The sequence below is a fragment of the Rhea americana genome, unplaced genomic scaffold (assembly GCF_003343005.1).
Source record: "Rhea americana isolate MKP2758 unplaced genomic scaffold, rheAme1 scaffold_159, whole genome shotgun sequence".
Classification (NCBI taxonomy): domain Eukaryota; kingdom Metazoa; phylum Chordata; class Aves; order Rheiformes; family Rheidae; genus Rhea; species Rhea americana.
This window is the reverse complement of record NW_028185694.1, coordinates 149,302-170,812: the sequence shown is the minus strand read 5'-3', so window position 1 is coordinate 170,812 and position 21,511 is coordinate 149,302. Positions and strand designations below refer to the sequence as shown.

General features: G+C 34.7%; 1 protein-coding gene across 1 annotated transcript in view; it reads right to left on the bottom strand.

The window, feature by feature from the left end:
- NBAS (NBAS subunit of NRZ tethering complex) overlaps positions 1-21,511 on the bottom strand; it is a 173,755-nt gene that overhangs the window by 52,343 nt on the left and 99,901 nt on the right. The window contains exons 42-46 of the mRNA XM_085299977.1: positions 19,573-19,683; positions 17,704-17,954; positions 16,641-16,975; positions 8,226-8,444; positions 6,983-7,185 (exon numbers count right to left, since the gene is read on the bottom strand). Coding sequence (XP_085156103.1) covers positions 6,983-7,185; positions 8,226-8,444; positions 16,641-16,975; positions 17,704-17,954; positions 19,573-19,683 — 1,119 coding nt within the window. The remainder of the gene's footprint in view (positions 1-6,982; positions 7,186-8,225; positions 8,445-16,640; positions 16,976-17,703; positions 17,955-19,572; positions 19,684-21,511) is intronic.

Sequence of the window (21,511 nt, the reverse complement as noted above, 5' to 3'; positions counted from 1 at the left end):
AAGGGAGGGAGAGAGAGAGGAAGGGAGGGAGAGAGAGAGGAAGGGAGGGAGAGAGAGAGGAAGGGAGGGAGAGAGAGAGGAAGGGAGGGAGAGAGGCGCCTGAAATTTCACTCGACAGAGCAAGAGAGCGGGAGTGGAGTAAGGCAGCTGGGGTCGCTGGAGATGACCATCTCAGCCCTGGGGAAGCCTGGCTCACTCAACATCCCACGTTAGGCACTGGCCAGTTTCCGGTGGTTCATGGAAAAGCAGCCTGGACTCCATACGTAGATGACACCAGTAGTGTGGAAGTGTGGAAATTGTAAGAAAAATCCCAGCATTACTGAAGTAACTATTTTACACAAACAACTACATTCATAGCGACATGATTTCATATTTCTTAAAAAAAAATTAAAAAATGCAAGGAAGCTAAGGAAACTTAAGAAAGGTTCCAAGAGTAAAGACAAATACCAGCCACTTTTATAAAGGGTTGTCTATAGGCCAACTTCAATTTTCCTGTATTATTAGGCTTTTTGTGGTTTTTCAAATAAGTTTGTAATAAAGGTCATCAATTAAAGATATTAAAATGGTATTGTACAAGAGAACTAGAAGAATATCTATAAACCTTGCATACTAACCAGAGGATGACGGCTGGCTGAAATAGAAAGGAAAATGAGGCTGTAGCTTGGGCACAGGACACAGACCACAGAAATGGAGAACTTACTAGCTCTGCCCACTCTAAATTATCTTTATTGTACATAAACACATTTCAGTATCAAATGAAAATCACTAACAAAGCTTAGATTTGGGGTTTCTTCAGGTTTGGACAGTGAATCTGAGTAACTCTAGGACTTGCTTTACAAAAGCCCTTTGTAATTAGAAATTAAAGTCTTTTAAGCTCTTTTTAAGCTCTGATAGCAATGAGGCTTTGGGCACCTCAAAAACAGACCAAAAAAAAAAAAAAAAAAAAAAAAGGAGCAAACTAGTTTTTCAGAACAAGAAAATATTTTATAATAAACTTGAAATGAAATCTATTAATTGAAATGAAATAATGCTATTCCTGAGTTTAATGTACAGTTAAAAGCTACCATTTTTTTAAAAAAAAAACTTGACATTGCCTGTACTGCCTGAGAACTGTTAGACAAATTAAAAAGAGATTACAGCTCACGTGACAAATTCTCATATCAAGTTTTCATACAGATTGTTGCTTTGTTCTTTTCTTAATAATTAATGATGAAAAATAAACAGCTACTAACAGAAACAGATTAATGAAGAATTCTTTTACACAGATTATATGCTGATTTATGCATGTTAAAAACAGCAGAACAGGATTCAGTGTTCACCTCTAAACTCTTAGGTATGAGCACGGTGTAATTATACTGATAAAGGCTCATTATGATTTCAGTTCAGTTTCAGAAAAAGTGATGCATATTTAATCAAGATGTTCCTCAAACACAATAAAGCACAAAGAATACTTGAAGGGAGAATAAATTAAATTCATCCAAGTCTTTTAACCTAATTATGCTACTCATTGAAAATACTTGATATCTTCTTATTTCTCCAGCCTTATTTTCCTTTTCTTGTTTGTGTTTCCTCTGAATATCAGGAAATAGAAAATCTTATGATGTTATAACATAACATGAAATCTTATGTTATTCATATTATCATACCAAGCCGAGGAAAAAGTCATGTCAGTCATTTCCATCAAAAATGCTATGAAATTACATAGCTTCCAAGTTGCTAAACTACCCTGTTAAACTCTGCTCAAATGAGATGGGACAGTGAAAAAACTTGCTGTTTTAATTTTATTTTCTTTTTAAGTTAGCTAATTGAAGCCTAATTTAACTGGCTTTACCTCCTTCTCCAAATAGAGGCCATTAAAGAAGAATTCAGAATTTCACCAAACCTTTCTTGCTCATTGCCAGGTGAATGCTTCCATAATTTCATGAAACAATATATTCATCTATATACATAAGATAAGAAAYATAGGAGCTGTAAATGAAGACTCTATCTTCAACAGATAAAATTGTCTTCTCTACCTCAACTCCTAGATAGGAAACCCTTACGCAGAATCCAAACTCTTCTTTATCGTTCATGAATATTCCTAAAAATAATTTCACACATCGTGGAAAGTCTCCAATATAATCATGTAAGCGATCTCAGGAGAAAATGAAACTTGTGTAACTCTAATCAGATTACTAATGTTAGCAAAATCTTTTATTTTTCAAAAGTTCTGATTTTCTACTGAAGAGACAAATGAATTCTATCGATGGCAGCCCTTTCCATAAGCAAACTCAAGAAACTACCAAATACAGCTTTTGTACGAAGCAAGGAAATAGCTTCTGCTGGGGAGATCCCCCCTGCATACCACTGCAAGGGCTTTCACTTTGAATTTTGTGCACCAGAACGAGAAAGCCAAGGGAGATAAAAGCAGTTAACAAAACCCAACAACACTGCTCTTGAATATAAACCCCTATAATTACGCAAATAACTGTATTTTCCATTCAGTGCTGTTTCTGAGAGGGTCTGAGAGTTTTTAAGCATGCGGAACTATGCTATTGAGAATAYGATGCCAGTAAAAAATTTAAATGATCTTTTACAAAGGCAATACTATCTAGAATCTTTTGTGAGAGTCAGTTTATATTTTAATGATAAGAGACACTTTACTGTATCTGAAGGCAGGTGGTGTAATCATGAAACTGAAACAAGGGATGCGCTTTCTGAATCACAGTCGTGCTACGATCTGTATTTAACTTTCATGTAAATCACTGCAGCTAACCTAAGTTTTCATATTCATATAGACCTATTTCATTTATGGTTACAGTACCTCAATTAGATTCCCTGTCAACATATCCACCAAAAATCCAAGGAAATTCCAGTTAAATGGATTTATACCTCTATGACTACTACTTTAAAAATGTTAATCCTCATTAAAAAAAAAAAAAAAAAAAAGCTTTCCAACATGATGTATTCAAAATGATTGTATAAAATAACCACATTGTATAATGTATCCAAACTCCATTAAAGAAACCTTAGGAGTTTTCCTTTGAAATGCTACTTTTATTGAATAGTAGTTCAGCATTTCTGTCACACAGGCAAGACTTTTTATCGTATTTTTTTCCAAGAATGCAGAAATAGAAGTGATACACAGAATGCTTTGGTTAGTATGTTTTCATATCTGTTATGCTCTAGATTGAATGCTAACATGTTGGTGCAGCATACAGACACATCCAATTCCATTTATACTGATGATATCAGTGCCAGCAGGCTTAAGTGATGCCAAGCAACAACCTTTCTTTCAAACACTTTACCAGTGAAGTTACTTTATAATATTAACCCCTCATTGAATCTCATAATAGGGAGGATTTTATATCAAGTATTTTCTATTCTATTTTATGCTAGATTCATGTTCTTTACTATTCTTCGTGATCTTTACTATTTTATTAGATAGCCTTTCATTAAGTAATTCATTAAGTTAATTAAGTAATGTGAAAATTATCTACCCCACGACTTTCCTCTCATCCTCTTTCAGACAAGGAAGTAAATGAATAGGGCATATTGTTTTACAATATCTTGTGTTGGTACATCAGTATGTATTTATAGGGAAAAAAATCATTCAGAGAATGCAAATCACATGCCAACTGAAAAGTGGGAAATTTCTGAGTATATCAGAAACCTCTAACCAATTCCCCTTCCTTTACCCCTCTCATTATACCCATTGGAGAGATATGTTTTCCCTTTTTTCAATGAAGTGCTGCACCGAAGTTATTGATCATGGTCCTTGCCTGAGAACTTTAAATGAACTTTCCAGCTCCTAGTCTTGAGATGCCTATAAAGAACTAATAATTCAATTCACAGAAAAATGGAATAAGCAACAGAGTGGAATAGAGAATTTTGGTAGGTTTGTCATAGTCCTGTTAATGAGACTCACTATACTTGAATTAACTGGATGGTGTGAGCTTCATATCCAGATGTATTGCATTGCTGTATTCCAGTTATGGACAGCAGGATAATGATCATTTAAAGCCAAATTATTGCTCTCCAGATGGACAAACTCAGCCAAGAAAGACAATGTTACTCATGTTGCTATGCAAAAGCTCTATTATCGCTGAGATTCCATGATAATTCTTGAACTGAGTTGATAGGAAAAAACAGTTTCTGCCAAAGATGACTGCAAATATTTTGAAATTCTGCCTTGTCTTCACCTGTGGCACGTCACTCTGCTGTAATATACACATAAATGCTGTACACATGTGGACAATTCCATTCTAGAATTGTTTCTATATTTCTCGTTTGTGCTTTCACGTCATCCTACTAGCAAGAGTCTTTCTGCATGCAGAAGAAACAGAGAAATTCTCAAAGTTCTATGTTTTTAACTATCACTTAAAAGTGATACAGGATCTAATAGCCATATAATAGTGGAACACTTTTATTTGTTGCTCTTATCTCTTCCGAAGAGAAGTACTTTAGAAGAGTTTTGAATAACTAAATTAAGTGAGAAATATCTGTTCATTTCTCATCAATGATATCCAATGGTCTAGCTCCTTCCTCTTGTCTTCGCCCCCTTCCAAAAAGAAAGAAACAAACAAAAAACTCAAACATTTCTATGAATCACAGATCTGATGGTGTCCTGTTTGGGATATTCAGTGCATCATGCAAGGCAACAGGTAACACTGCAACATCAAATCCAAGGGAGTTGCCTCAGCTTAAAGGAAAAAAATCCTCWGTTGAATTAATTTCAGATGAAATAATTTCAACAGAAAGAAAAGCAGAAGTGAACATTTTTATGCTGTTCTGAAGGAGAAAGAACACCACAGACAAAACAATTCTTAACAGCTCATTGATAAACTGTCAACAATAATGGCAAAAAACCTTGCAGTCTTCCTGCTGGGAACAAATATACTAACAGGGATGTAAAATCCTAGAGCTTCATTCTCTGCTTTTGTCCTAAAAATATCAGAGCTCAGCTCTAGTCCAACCGCAGCAGTCACGTAGCCTGGTCATGTTCTCTGGCCGAGTTATTATAACAGGGAGCATCAAGACTTGGCCACTTGCATTCCTTGATAGCAAAGAGAACAAGTTATCCAGCAACAAATATTCAGGAATTCTACATATTCCAAAGCTTGTTAAAGAACAGCATCATCTTCACAGGCTCATGCAATCTCAACATATCACTGTCAGCGTGCACTAGCCTCAAGGACTGTCATTTGAGCTCCCAAACCACAACCCCTACCATTTCATTATTCTCATGAATATCTTAACTTTCTTCACTATGTTATATAAAAGGCAAGAAAGGCTGGACATCAAAGGAGATGCTTAAGTTTCATACCTATGTGGCAAAAGAATCTTGTAGCTCTGGTGATTACAAAAGCTATAAAATCACTTACCAAATCTTAAGAGCTATTACAAGTGGCAAGCTGGACTACAACTGATCATTAAACACAATGAAGGAAAATAAACTTATCTCACAGAAAGGCTTACCAAATAACATGCTTGTTTTCTCTCAGTTGTGCCCGCAAACCTATTTATTTAAGTGTTTTTAATGGTTCTCTATTCCCAGAGATCACCATATTCTCCCAAATATCAGACACATTAAAATGTTTTCATTCTCAAATTTGTGAATCTAAGCCATGTCCTTTCTGAGCTACAAGTCAAGAAATACATATGCTGCTGATAACCAAAACAGCCAAAATACTACTTAATGCAGGAATCTTCCCTCCTTCCTTGCCAGGGATTCGAATTGATACTACTGAAAAAACTCACCATGATTACGGAGGTTTTAGACTGTTTCTGTCAACTGTTAAAAGTTTTAATTCCTAAGCAATACAATAAGGAATACAATCAATTCAATTCAAAGATCATCGTATTGGAGCTAACACAATTGACTTGACATAGTATAAACTCAGCTCTTTTAAACTGTCAATGAGATTTTAAGATGCTCAGCATTAGCTGTAGCTCATGCTGCTTTACATCAACCATGTCTTGTGAAAATCTCTATAGAATTATTCAGGGATAAGTAAGTAAGAACTGCTAGAATCTGGTTATTTTGAATTCTCTGTTCTCCTAGCCTATTTCTCCCTAATTTTAACTACAACAGATGACTCAGTTCACTAGGGCTGTATGAACAGATTGGTTATTTGGTGCATGTAATGCCATAGAAAAGACAATTGCTAAGGATTTGGAGCTGTGAATCCTGAAAAAAGACGGAGATGAGGTCTCAGTCCTGGAACAACGTGTCAGAATGCTCCTAGTACGATAGTACCAAAAGCAGTAAGAAACAGTAAGAGTGACAGAGTTCAACAAAACAGACTATATCACAAAAATCGGTTTCTCTCCAAAAAGTTAAGCTTTTTGGAGGAGGGAGGAAAGGAAAAAAAAAAACAAAAAACTCAGAAACACTCTTTATGAGAATAAGGATCAAAAATACATGGAAACTTGAAATAATTTAAAATATATTGACAGAAAAATATTTTGAAAACTTTGTCAATAAATGAAAATGCAAAAATAACAAAAAAAGCCCACATTAGTCATTTCAAGGGTGCAAGTTGTACTTCCTCCTGCAGGATTTGCTGCTGCTAGACATCTATTGCCCAAAATATTTGTATCATCTTTTCCCACCCACTGTTCGCTCCCAACAGCCAGGTCTTTTGACCCTCTATTTAAGAGGAAGAATTACGTGCAATTATGTGTAAACACTCCAAAAATTCAAGAGTGTGAACACACACACAACAATCATATTGTAAAGCCAAGGTTTGTAACTAAAAGCACTGCCAAGTGAACAGAGTTCTGTGGCTTGTTTTGTTCAGACCACATAGACTTCCTGAACTCAGAAAACTACAACAGTCATCTCTAAGCATGACACTGTATCTTAGCAGGAGCACAAATCGTCTAAAACTCCTTTTCTATCATTCGCCGATTTTTTCCAAATCCAGAGATTCAAAGCAGAGAACAAGTACCTACTATAAAAACAAAGAAAGGTTCTTGGGCCTAACTATGGCATACTTACCTTAATGCACACAAAATTTCCTTAATAGCACATTGGACAATATCCTTGGGAGAAAGATCTAGATCTCCGACAGCCACTTGTAATAACTGTTGTATCATGTCCAGAGGCTGACCATCCATACACATAGCTACTGCTTGGTCATGAATTTTTTCTCTCTCTGATCTTGACAAATCATATAAATAGCCATACTTCTGTAGTATATCCTGTGAATAGACAGGTTTTGAACATGAGTCAGGACACCCTTTATTTACAGGTAGATATTGTTCAGTGTCTTTAATTCTATCAAGACTTACTATGAAACAGGAAAGACTGACAGAAGTGAATTTTCAAAGACCAGGCCAACAAAAATAAAGTTATAAATCATTAAAAAAAAATATGACAAAGCTTGACTTCTATTGTTACTACTCATGGTAACACTCAAATCAAACATGTGATTAGTAATCAGGTTTTTATAATAATGCATATTATTCTTAAGGAAACTTTTGATTTGTGTAAGAAGTTTTCTACAACAGCTTTCTATTTTTGTAAGTGTGCTTTGTAATCCAAAAGTTAGTCATACAAACACTACTGTTCATGTCTAACAAAGCTGCATTTGCAGAAGCTTTGAAGAACATCTTGTTAAATTGTGCAAAATTGGAAATAAAATCTGAAGCATTTTATTATTATTTGAACTCCTCAAAACAATTACCATGGTCACACTTTTTAAAACCAAAAGGAGAATATAATACTTCCTTGAAGAAATTATACCTTTGTTCAATAGTAGCAGCTACTCAATGAATTAATTAGTTTCTATTCCTCTGGGACTGCTCAGGTAACACCAACACTGTTCAATAAAACTTTCCAGTAAATTACTCAGATTTTTTTTTTTTTTTGGTACATTTATTGTTATTGTATACCACTACGGACTCTAAAACCTTCTTTGCATTCYAGACAAGAGCTTTCAGCTAAGCTTTCTCGCAGCTATTTGTCCAGTGACAGTAAAAATAATGGATCTTTTTTGACTAGATTTTTAGAAGAAAGAATAAAAGATTTTGAACACATTAATAGGTAAAGTCAGAATGTGTAATAAAGCCAAATGAATCTCTAAAGACAGAACACTGAGAGTTTCATAAATTTCAGCAAATCTAAATCTCTAATGAAACATGTAGAAACTTGGAACTGAAGTTTCCAAGGGAAAGGCACATCCAGAATACAGTTCCAAAATACTTAAATAAATGAATACGTGAATGTAATTTATCATTACCTGTTCACTGTTTTTCAAGTAAGTGATAAAGCTATGACTGAGCGTTTCTAGATGAGCAAGAGATTGCTTCAAGTGATTCAGACATTTTTCATAGGCAACAGATGCATTTTCAGCACCTTCCATGTCATTTTCAGAAGGTTTTTTTCTTGATTTCTCAAAAAGATGTTTGACTGCTTTAATAGCCTTTTCAGTGACTTCTATCCTGGCTTCAACTGTCAGCTGAAAAAGATTAAAGAATATTTAACCATTATCATTATTTGTACAATATCATTTGTATAACAGCAGTGCCGAAAGGTTATATGGCTCCATCGTATTATAGTATAGCATAAAATTAGGTCAAATATTATATGAAAGAAAATCTGACATTTTAAATAGCATCAGTTTTCCACATATATTTTTGACTTTTGTCCTTTGTGTTTTATTGATATTGATTCTGGCTTGTAACAAAACCTATAAAATCTATTTTCCAGATAATTTTCACTGCTTTTCTAGGCTACTATCTTATAATCTGTATTTTTTTAATTCTGCACTGAGAGATGTCTGGAGATGATTTTGGAAGATAACCTGGAAGTGAAAATTTCGAAAATATAAAAAGTATGAAAATTAAAGTTGATTTTGTTAGGTTCAGATAACTGTTTACAAATTATCTATAAGACTATAACCATAGTTAAAAAAAAATAAAAAAAATCAAGCAGTATGAGGTCTACACTATCCAGACAGTATGAGGTCTACACTATACAATTTTCACGTACTTATCTTGGGCCACATGTTTCTATATGTGCTTGTACACTTACTGCAACTACTCCTGCTTTCCAGGTGAGGTGCCAGTACAGGCAACCTACACATAATGCTCCTACTGCAACAAAGACTTTGCAGCTTTTTCAAGCTTTTGTCAATCTCCAAACAAAAGTATATGATTGCAATTACTCATTATTTTATAAAACTGTAGACCACAAAAGCGTACAGATATATAAATTTCTTTCAACTCATCCTACTTAAAGCACAAATTACACAAAACACCAGTAGTAAATGATGTTGACCCTCACAACCAGAAGTATCCAGCCATTAGACAGAAACAAGAAACTCTGCTTTTTCCACTAAGTTTATCATAAAGCCTGAATTCCAGATATAAAATTGTATATTCTCTGAACAAAGTTTCTTCATAACCCTCCAGCTACTATGAAGGGTCATTCTTGTGCTCAAGAATGGAATCTAGTGCTTCCAAATGGCATTAGGAAAAAATTACAGATCTCCAAGCTTCTAAAAACGAAGAGTACTGATGAAAAGCAATTTAGGGATAGAGGTRGAAACTCTTTATACAGTCAGTAGTTGTGGCAAACTGCTGTGCTGTTAGGTCAGGAAAGACATTACTTCAATTAGCAATCCAAAGCAAAGTCTGATAACTTTAAAAGCTCACGTATAATTTACGTGTTCATTTAAAACTTTACTTACAGTTTTAAGAATACTTACAGTATACTTTCTGATAATTATCACAGAAAGAGGAAAATTAAGACTATAACAGCATCCTATATGAGAAAGTTAAATTGATATTTATGTCATGAAWCAGACTACCTATCTGTAAAGCCACAGAAAACTTGATAAAAATAGTTAATAGAAAGTTTTAAAGCACTTATGGGATTTATTTCCTGAAAAGATGGTACATGAATGAAACTGATTATTTTTTTAGTGCTGTTGCTCTGAACCACAGTAATGATCTATTGGACACTGTCAATGGGAAAAAAAAAAAATGAAGAAGAAAGAAAGAGTTACTGTGAGAGCTATGAAATATTGTCAGCATTCACAGAGTAAATAGGAAGAGCATTTTACCATTCAGTTCCAAAATCAGCTAAGCTCCATTTCCACAAAAGCAATTAAGTAGGATTTTACTACTTGAGAACAATTATCTCAGCATCAGGTTTTATTATAAGCAGGGAAAAGGTGTAACCTTGATATTACAAGAAATTATGATGACCACAGATGGATTTTGTAAGTCTAATAGCRGAAAAGATGAAACCAGCTACATATTTCATTTATTTCTCATTCTAGTGTACATTCTAATATTCAAAAAGCAATTAGAAGGGATGGAAAAAGCAGACAATAGAAATATTACATCTAACTGTTATGTCCTAGAGAAATGTGTGGATATGCCACATGTTTAGAAGTCACAGTGCCATAAGCATATACAAATTAAAGCATTAAAAAATACAGATCCTTTCCAGCACTACTTTTATTTTTGCATTCATATTTGTGTAATGATCAAATACAGCTCTACCAACATATCRTTTTCTGAATATTTCATTCCAGAACATGAATAGCTACCCTCCATATTTCTAGTCAGCTTCAGTAATGAAATTTGGTATCATACTCAGTAACAATAAATAGCTTTAGGGGCTAGTTAATTCTTTTTGGCCTGTGGAAGAGTGAATTTTTCTTTTTAAGAAGATTTTACAGTTTAAAGAGACTTTTAATTCTACAGGCTATAATGTGTAATGAAAAAATTTAAAAAATCTGTTTTAATTTCAAATCAAGTAACATCACATACAATTTTAGCTCAACAGATTTCACTCCTCAGGATAAGCCCATTTCCTTCAAAAGATGGAAGCATTAAGAAAGTATAATACAAGTAACATTCACTTGCAAATGAAGACCCTGACACTGCCACTCTTATTGCCACTGATTAATGTGGAACTTTGAGATGGGGGCAACAGCTCCCATTTTCATGCAACAGGAACCTTCGATGCCATCAGCTCAGGTTTGGTTCCCTCATCTGCCAAATCCCAGCTTTGTATTTTCCACCACACAAATGTTTTGTAGCCACAAGCCAACCAGACATACTGGAACGAAAAACAAATYCCATTAATTAATTTAGAAGTAGCTTAAACTGATACGGAATAATAAAATATGTTTCCCAATCCCTATACTACTATTATTTCATTATTTTGCATTCATATGGAGATTGGCATGAAAGTTCTAATCTATGTAAGGAACGAATTAAAGACATTAGTGAAGCTTCCTATGATGAAATCTTAAAACAATTTTAATTAAAATAACCATACTAATGACAAGGTAAGGAAATATTTAGAAACGCACTGATATAAGAAAAAGAGATACTTTCAACACCCATGAAGAACAGAATGTCATACATGACAAACTGAATAGACTTGAGCACGCAAGTGATAAAAGAAGCAGAGTAATTCAAAAGTCAGTATTTGAATCTAGTTGTGCTTTATTTGTTATGTGTTATTGTTACCAAATTCTTATACATGTTCAGGTAATGTTATGCAATGTCTTTTACCTTGGCATTTTACATGGTGTCAAGAAACTAATGAGCCAATCAAGAGAAATCAAACATTACTTGGAGCTCATTTTAAATGCTGCTTCATACACAATTATTCAAAAGGGGTATTAGAAGTCATTAAAGCTGAAAAAGAAAATGATACAAGTTGGTATCCAGAATCATAATGAGATCTCATAACACACTCATTTGGTGTGCAGTCAAAATGTAGACATTGTATCCCAACTTAAAGGGCGAGCTCAAACATTACTCAATTGGTTAGAGAGTGGTGCTAATAATGCCAAGGTCGCGGGTTCAATCCCCGTACAGGCTACTTGTTTTGGGGGTTGGACTAGATGATCTCCAGAGGTCCCTTCCAACCTTACCAATTCTATGATAAGTTAAGTTGGGATACATATCCCAACTAAATGCCTCAAAAAGGCATTACCAACTCAGAGGCAACAGGAGTCAATATTTYAATTAAAGATATTAAGCTGAAGGCAGATTCCTCCTCTGCCCCAAGGATTGGAAGAGAAATAATAAGGGACGGAATTGTAAATTAAAAAAAATATGATCAGTTATAGTTTGAATGGATGTGTCTGAGATTAGAAAAGGCAGCCTGCCTACCTGAAGAACAGCCCGTGAGTTTAAAGAACATTCCTTCCTCTATAGAAGACTTAGCTAATTATGCTTTTTATTCTACTCTTGCAGCTGTGGCCTTCTCTTACTAATTAAMATATTATGACCATCCTCATTTGTAATGTGTCCTCCATGATGAAAATGCAGTGAAATAAAGAGTTTCAGTTTGTTGAGGGTTTTTTTTTGGTTTTGTTATAAATCACTGTGGTACTTCTCTCTCTCTCTCTACCTCTACCTCTTTTTCTTTTCTTTTTTTTTTAAGATAATGTTTATCAGCAATGATTATGACAATGACCTATGAGCTCTGAAACAGATGGTTCTTTGATGACATAAAAGGCTACCTAGCACAACCAATAAAGCAATGCTATCAACAAAAGGGCTAAAAAACAAACAAACAAACAAAAAAATTTACCTCAAACACTCCATGCATGTCACAAAGGAGAACAAACAGGAAACCATAAAAAAGGCCAAAAATGTTGATATAGTCATTACTATAATTACAGCTTTATGAAGAAAGCAGTGCAATATAATAAATAAGTAAATGTAAATACAGCTGCCAGAAGAAAAGATGACAGGCTAAAAACTACATACATGAACATTAGCAATAGCTGTACCAAACAACTAGAAATCTCTATTTTTCATACAATCAAGYAGGTTATGCTTACCACTCAGCAGGGATATAATTTATTTAGTCAGAAAAATTTGAAGAACAATTCAGAATTAAGAGCATTTCTGAGTAGGTATACCACAAGCAAGAATCCTCTATTTACTTTTAGTAAGCTATGGTAGTCAAAGGATCAATGCACTTTTTCAAYGGATGAGGACAGTAAAGAACTTATCACCTGCTTTGTTTACCACAGACACAACTGGTACACTGGAGAAAGTAGAGATCAGTGCAATTAAAGACAGAGGCTGAAAATCAGATCAAAAAAAAGTTATGAAAATAATGAAACACCTCGAAGGGGAGGGAAAAGAAAAAAAAAAACAAACATGAAAGAACCACAGAAACAGAAGAGGACTTCAAGAGGTCAATCCATACAGTTTATCAAAATAAAGTGATTTCTGCTAATGCCGAGTGTGAAATGAAACTTTGATTACTACCTCTTGAGTAGCTGTTATTTCCAACTAGATAAATTCACATTAACAAAATGATATTTTAAAAAAATAAACAGTGAAAAATTAACCACTGTAACAGTGATTGTACTGGACTCAAAGTCACAAACCCTCCAGAATTAAAGAGTATTTTCTAAAAGATACGCTGTAGTTCAAAAAAATATTAAGTTTTAGGAAACAGCCTAATCTGTCTCATACCCAGTACATTAACAGTGTTCCTTTGTGCTCCATGACTTTTAAATTCCCATCAGAGATACATCTTTGCTCATACAGAGAGACAGTTTCCACCACCTAATGTCACTTTTTCTCTTAACTCTTATGGTTGGGGAAAGGATTCTCTTCTTCCAGGTAGTAACTTATTTCTACTGACTGCAATAAACATAGGAGAAAAGAAACTGAGTTCTCGCATGAAAATATACGTGCACCAATGCAGCAAACCTATWCGAGTCCTCCTTTGTATGTGGAATGTTAGTTGCCTTCTCGTAAGCACCASTGGGTTCCATTTCTCCAGTTCAGACTTTCTCTCAACTCCTTTCCCCAGTTTGCATTGCTCATTCATCTACCTTTCCATTCAGTCACTGCTCACTCAACTCACCATAACTCTTCTGTCCTCAAAGATAATTATTCTTCAATTTTGCTATCACTTTTCTCTCAGATGTTGATGTACTGGCAGTGCAGAAGGAGCGATGAAGAAATAGCAGCTACAGCGTGGTCACACAACATATAAATACAACCTATTTCTGTATGTGACTGTAAGAAAGATTCTGTAATAAGTAAGACCTACAGATGACCCTCTCTACTTTCCAAATCTTGAGGGTTTTTTTTCAATCTATGCTTCATGCTATAATTGTGACATTACATGTAAATGGGAGTTTCAAATGTTAAAACATGCCCAGAGAGGTTGTGGAGTCTCCTTCTCTGGAGATATTCAAAGCCCGCCTGGATGCAACCCTGTCTAACATGCTCTAGGTGATCCTGCTCGAGCAGGGGCATTGGACTAGATGATCTCCAGAGGTCCCTTCCAACCTTACTGATTCTATGATTCTATGAAACATGAGCTTTTAATAATAATAATAATAATAATAATAACAACAACAACAATAATAATAATAAAGTAAATGGAAGGGAGTAGATGAAGAAAAAGGTCCATTCTGTCAGAGTCCAGCACCTTCCTATTCTTTACGACTTCTCATTTTTGGTGGGGAGAAAGTGAGCACTAAATCCATGTGTCTCAATTCCCTTTTGTACAATTAAGTATTCTGTTTCCASGCTCTCTGGCATATCAAGTGATATTCAAACAGAAGGAGGCTTCCTATGGCTGGCAGAATCTAGCCTGTTACCTGCTTATCCTTATTACTACTGATATATTGAAGGAACGGGGATAACGTTGTTTTAACACTCCAGAATAACTGTCCTGTCTCAYCTACTTAGCCTGCTTCCCGTTACCCCTCATTACTTTAGACTTTTGACTGTTTCTATACTTTCCCTGACCAAAAGGAACTTCATGGTAATCACCATGTGTTTTGCAGTCCTCTATCTACACTGAATATCAATATGGAATTATGGAATTGTATATCTGTCACAGCAATGTGAAACTGATATACTAACAGTTCTGGRCCATAAAACTGTGACAGAGAAAAGCAACGGAATAGCGAGTTGAAGATAAAAGAGTAGGTGCAAGAGGTGATCACATGACTAGCACTGATTCCAAACAATAAAATTTTGTAGACCAAAGGCAGAGGAAAGAGACTTCTGAGAAATAAGAACAACAAAACTGAATATTTTGAAATTTGAATAATTTGAAAATTATTAATTGGATTCCAAGGCAAGACAAGCTGGCTAAACAATTGTTTCATTCCCAAACCTAGTGCAGAGTATACACTAAATCAGCTCAGTGGATCAACTACTTCAAACATTTTCAGACTTTGCTTTATGACTCTGAGTTCTGGCCAAAAAGCTGGCAGATTTCTGCTGCAAAGTTCTGTTTGGACAACTAGCACAACACACTTACCATCAATAGGTTCTTCCCTTTACTCCTACTCATTGTAAGATGCTAGAGAAGCAGTATTAGAATTCTAAACAGAAACAAATCAAACAAACTTCAGAACACACACACAGTGGAGACAACCCACCCTCCCCTCCACCAAGGAGTAAATAAGAAACATTCTTGAAAGGTCCGAGGTACATAAACAGGAAGAGTTTCAAGTGGCCGCTACCAGCGGCCATAGATGAAGCCAAAACTTCATTCTTGTTAAAGCACAGTCATCCCCTGGCTACCTCAGTCCAGGATCAAGTTACACAACTAAGATGTCAGCATAAGTGTCAGTCTTTCCAGATATGCATAAAACTGTCAGTAGGTTTATATGATATGACAGATCAATGCATGATAAATGGGATAACAGTGCTGTTGAAGAAGTTTTTGAGCCAGCTGAAGAGACTAGCGATTAAGGGCAGTAACTGACCAAAGTATAAATTTGGAGGTGACAAAGCTGTTGCCATTTTCCCAGGGTTTCAAGGAACAGCAAAAAAAATTTTAATCAAACAAATTTTGGTATATAAACAGGTTAAACAAGTCCTAATAAATTTATTCTAATATTCTGGGAACACTAAAACAGAAGCAAACATGGAACAAATAACAACTTATTGAACAGGATGAACAAACAACTTTGGAAAATAAGCACAATCCAGAATAGAGAAGACAAAAAGAATAAAGGTCAGCATTCTTCTTAATTATCTTTTTTAATCTCTAACAAAGTCAGTGAAGATAACATCTCAAGATATTGCAGAAAGAAAATAGCTAAGGAATYCCCCCCCACACACACACACACACAGATCTGGTTGTATGTGCTAGGGCCATGAAGGCACATTCTTTCAAGAACAGGGCTTTCAGCCAGATGGAAATTATGACAGAGTTTATCATTTATATTATTACACTGCCTAGAAACCATATGCACTGGCTCAGAACTCTTCCCTGTGGAACATCCTATTCAGAATGCAAAAGTCTGGTGCTAAGCAGAAGCCTGCACCACAGTGAATTTTTAGGATTAGCACAATAAATAAATAAATAAATAACAATATCTGGTTCTCTGCTGCCTCAGAAAATAGACTTTGGAGTTCATAAAAATCTCTCTCATTCATAGAGCTAAGTCCTCTAACTTACTATTAAACTTACTATTAAAAACAAATAAAAATCTTATCTATTATAACTCTCATAGAGAGAAGAGACAGACAGAGGAAGGTAGGTTGTAGACTAATGCATTAATAAATTTATCAACTCTCCCCTCCCCTTAAAATGCAAACCATGTAAAAATTGCAGAGAATTTCTCTTTGGCACTATAGTCAACTGCTCTTTATTAGAGGTCTGAAATTCTTCAACCATATCTGCTTACCTTTGTGACAGCTTTTGAAGAAAAGGTAATTTCATCCAGAAAAGTGATAATATCATCTGGATCAAGTCTATCGAAATACTTTGAACATACATCATATGCATGTAGCCACTCAGCTATGGTTTCCGGTATTTTTTTAAGCAAATGGTGATCACCATTCCAGAAAAGTTTTGGTAACCAGACAGCATAAACAGAGCTTGGTGACAACATACTGCCATCTTTGTTAGGAATTTTGGGAGCCAGTTTGGAAATAGATAAGATATTTTGACTTGTGAGGAGGGGCTCCAGTATTCCTAGAGGGTTCTCATTTTCATCTGTTAGCTTTTTGTAATTGAGACCTACAGACAGAAGGAGAAAAAGGCAAATAAAATAAAAGTTATTAATAGTTAAAATACTTTCATAGTCTCTACATTTCTGCATAAAAGAATCAGTACTAAAACAGTATCTGCAGAGCTAAAAAGAATCTCATTCCATACAGTATAAATTTTTCTTAACTTCACTCTGAACCTGGATAAAGATTCATTCAGCTGAAATTCAAGATACTACTATTTGACAGTAATAAGCAAACTGAAAATGGTGTTTAATGTTTCAGAATATTTTCCAGAAGCTCGCATTATTAGACGCAATATGTAATGTTTGTGATATATTACATAATTAAGACTTTTGAAAAATAATTAAAATACTGAAAGCACTTATGATAATAAATGCATCGCCTTCTCTTTTAAAAATTATGCTCTAGGATGTTCATGATTTTTCTTTAAAGATTTATTACATGCCACTGTCAGAAATTTTAACCTGCATCACCACCAGAAATATTTTAAATATTCTTTTTTGCTTACTGTGATAGACTAATCAAAATTTTCAATAATACAGAGAAATGGAACTTACTCCTAAAAGGCATGACAAACCTACTAAATTACCAGCATAAGTATATGCTTAAAGAAAATAAAAAAATAAAATATGCAGCTAGTGTCAACAAGCAAATTATAACCAAGATAAGACATAACTGAAGAATTCTGATAAATACATACAGCTATAAAGACAAAAGAATAAGTAACTCTCCTACCTGGTGCAACTGCTTTGAATTTTTTCAGGAGTCGGATGTGAGTTTCAGGTTTAACAGTATGCTTCACAAATTCTGAACAACCACAGTTTTCAAGGAGTGTAAAATAATAAAGCAATCGCTGGTGATCTCTGCCTTCAATACTTGGGAAAACATATTTAATCATGTGTTCATGTAAGGCTTCAGGATTGGTTTTTAAAGTCTCAAAGAGACCAAGACTTTGTGCTCGCTCTTCTATTTCTACTGTAGATAACCTAGGTTTAAGTAAGAATACTGATTTTAAAGGCTTGGATATGCCATTAAATATAAAAATTCATCAGCATACTTGGGAGACAAGATGATATTTTTTCTTTGCTTAAGCAGTAAGGTCAACTGTGTAAGTAATTTTTGCAGTAAGCATTCATTCACAAATATTTAGATAGTTGTTATTCACTGCAGACACAAGCTAAGAAYTCTTGTATTTCGTGATCTTGCAATAGAGAAGAAAAAGCTAAGCATACTTATCTGTACATAATTTTTCCTTGCAGAGGATAGTAAGTTACTTGTGTTTATAATCCAATTATAGTAATTAAATCAGATAAAAGAGTTTCACTGACATTTCATATTTCAGTTACAGGAGATATTTCTGTAACACTTATACTACAGTTGCTTTACAGTTTTGTCCAAAAAATAACAATCCAATTGAATTTTAACATGGGCATTCCTGACATAGAGCATTCTTTCTGTTATTTTGGAAATATTTTATAGAATAGTCTTTGAATTGATTAGAAAAAATGTAATTATTACCTAAATTTAGCATCTTCCATTACTTTTTTGCCATAATATAAAAAATTATACATGATTGTAAGTAGTGTGATAGGGATTACCATTGCACACTTTTGCCCAAAACTGTTCAGCAATTTAGAAAAAAACTGAATCCAATAATTCAGAACAAAATAACTAGATGACTTCCTTGATTCAGCAGTATCCAACCTGCATCTGCTGTACTGCCAGAGATAACAGAATATACCTTTGGCTTGGAGGGATGGGTCCGTGGGAAAGGAGGCTGATTGCCTTCTGCTCGGTGGTCTTATGAAGAGAAATATACCACCTAAGGTGGCATACAACCAGACACTGGGGAGAGTCAAGGTTATAGCCGTTCCTAGGTGAGTCTTTGCTGACTTATTTCCATAGCTCTTAGATAAAATTTTCACTGGGAAAATGCATAAACTACAGATGAGAGTTCCTTGGKGCACACCAAAGGGTGGGGGGGGRAAAAAAAAAAAGGAAATTCTGTTCAGCTTTCTTTTACGGAGTTAGCTGGACATGTCCACATTCATGCTGTGTTCGTTGTGAAAGGGTCAGGAAAGGTCTTCCTGTAGAAGTGAGACTGGCTGAGGCCAATACAGGATTGTCTGACATTTTCATAAGTTCTCATGGATGAAAATTTGAAAGACAACTTGATAAAGCCATCAAATTTGATGTGTTAAGTATGAATAATAGTGCCAAAAAGATACTGGTGGGCAAGAGGTAATTTTCACTGCTAATACCTCTTATAGTAACTTAGGCTACATAAAAGCAAGCACAAGCGCTCATCTACTACAAAATCCAGGATGTGATAGGTTGGGAGAACTTCTAATTGGACAATAGGATTTTCTAGCATCTCCCAACCGCAAGTTAAAAGAAGGTTTCCTATGCATATGCACTGGACATATGTCTACTTTTACAAACAACAGATCTTCTGAAGACAACACCGAAAAGCTCCATCTCAAGGATATAGGTTTAGGTCACTGAGACTGGTGTGTTGTCAACATGAGAAGCTCACAAGAATTTGAATGAAATATAACCATGTAACAGAACTATTAACTAATTTAAAGGAGAGAGAGAACTTACCCACTGTCAGAGAATAAAAATTCTAGATGGGTCATATAAACTTCCCAAAGTGGAACATTATATCGTTGAGCCAGAGAAACAGCAATTTTGTAGACATTTTCTTCAAGAGTTCTTTCAAACAAAAGCCACGAATTAAAATGAGAAAAAGCTACAGTAAGTCCCTTAGACACAACTTGAAAATAAATATTTACATTAGAAAAGTCATGATTTCTTAGGAATGTTTTTTTCCTCTAACATGTCAAGAAGTTAGATATAATCCCCTATTTTTATTCACAGTTAAATAAAAATACTTTAAAGATTTTTTTTCATTATTTTATACTTAGTATTACATTAAAAAAAAAAACACTCAAATCAAAATACAACAGAGATTTCCAAAGACAAGAATCTGATCCACAGATACTAGTTGCAGTGAGAGTCAGGACCTGCTTACAATTACATCCTAACAGATTTGTCATGAACTCTCTCTCTCTCTTTCATTTATTTATTTTTTTATTCCACTCAGTCCAATATATCACTACTATGATCGCCACAGATTTTGCAGAATTAAAATAAGATAATGAGTGGAAAAGTAACACAGTACAAGAGCACATAATGCTGAAGCAAACTGCTGTTGAAAATACTGGCTTTTGGATTATAACTACTAGCCTTTGGATTATAACTACTGCCCTAAGAGTAAAACAAAAACCCCGTTTTGTACAACTCAGTCACATCATACAGTCAGGCGCAGCTCTTCCCTCATGGCAAGCAGGATCCATTCCCCTTAGAAAAAGGCTTACTAAAATCCGCTGTCTTGCTGTTTTAAGTGCGGCGTGCAGTGGCAGCGTAAGGCAACTTTTTAAGGGAACAATATTGTACAAAAGAAGAAAGTAATATGATATTCATTATCAAGATAATATTGACAAAATGAGAATAACTGKTTTTTTTAATACACTGGAAAGCCAGAAAAGGTGTCTATTACCTTGTAAAGAACTCTTACTGTTTCATACCCAGCCTGGACTGCCTGCCTGCCAGTAAAATCCACACTAAATGGTACTGTGCTAGCACATTTTTATATATTTCTTGTGTGTTGTGGCCAGATTKGTGCAAAAACAAAATGAGGAACAGTTTTTGTGGATGGTTCTCATCACTCACCACTCTCTACCCACCCTCCCCCACAACAAATTAAGTATTTGAAAATATGCTTAGTGAAGTAGCACTCAGCAGGGTTTTTGATGGCTATTTCCAAACTCACGGAAATCTGGTAATTTGGGCTTATCATTTTGTTCACTTAAACCTGTGTTGTATTACATATGTGTGCTCACAAATGCCTTCTACAAAATTTCCTGTTGTCATAAACCAGGTACAAAGCAATAGAACCAATACTGGATGCAACCATGATCAAGGGGAACAAGATCCAGTTTTCTAGTCATCCATCTTCAAAAGATGATAAAAAAAGAAAGAAAAAAAAAGATTCAACTGGAAAAAAATGAAATAATGATTTATGAGAGAAACTGAAAGGCACTTGGTTTATTTGGAGTAGCAAAGTATAATGGAAAGTTACTTCTGTTCATACAGTAGTGGCATCTACATTGCCACTAGAGCAGAGCTGTATATCAAAAGCACGCACCCCGGTTCAGAAGCTAATGTCACTAGTAAGGGCTGGAGTACATTGGCAGTGGTTTTATAGAGAAGCTTCTCATCTATTTTCTGGAAAGGGATCTACCTTATATTCACCACAATCATTCTGAGAACCTAATAGGCACAAGGCAAATTATGACAATTCAGATCACTTTATAATTGCAACTTTTTTTTTAAATCAGTTCACTTATATTAAATTAATAATTAATATTATTGGGCAAAAAAAATGTTAAACAAGTATTTATGATAAGACTAGGACTAAACAGGTATTAATTAGCTACAACCAACTTCTGATTTCAAGTCAAAATAATTTCTAATCATC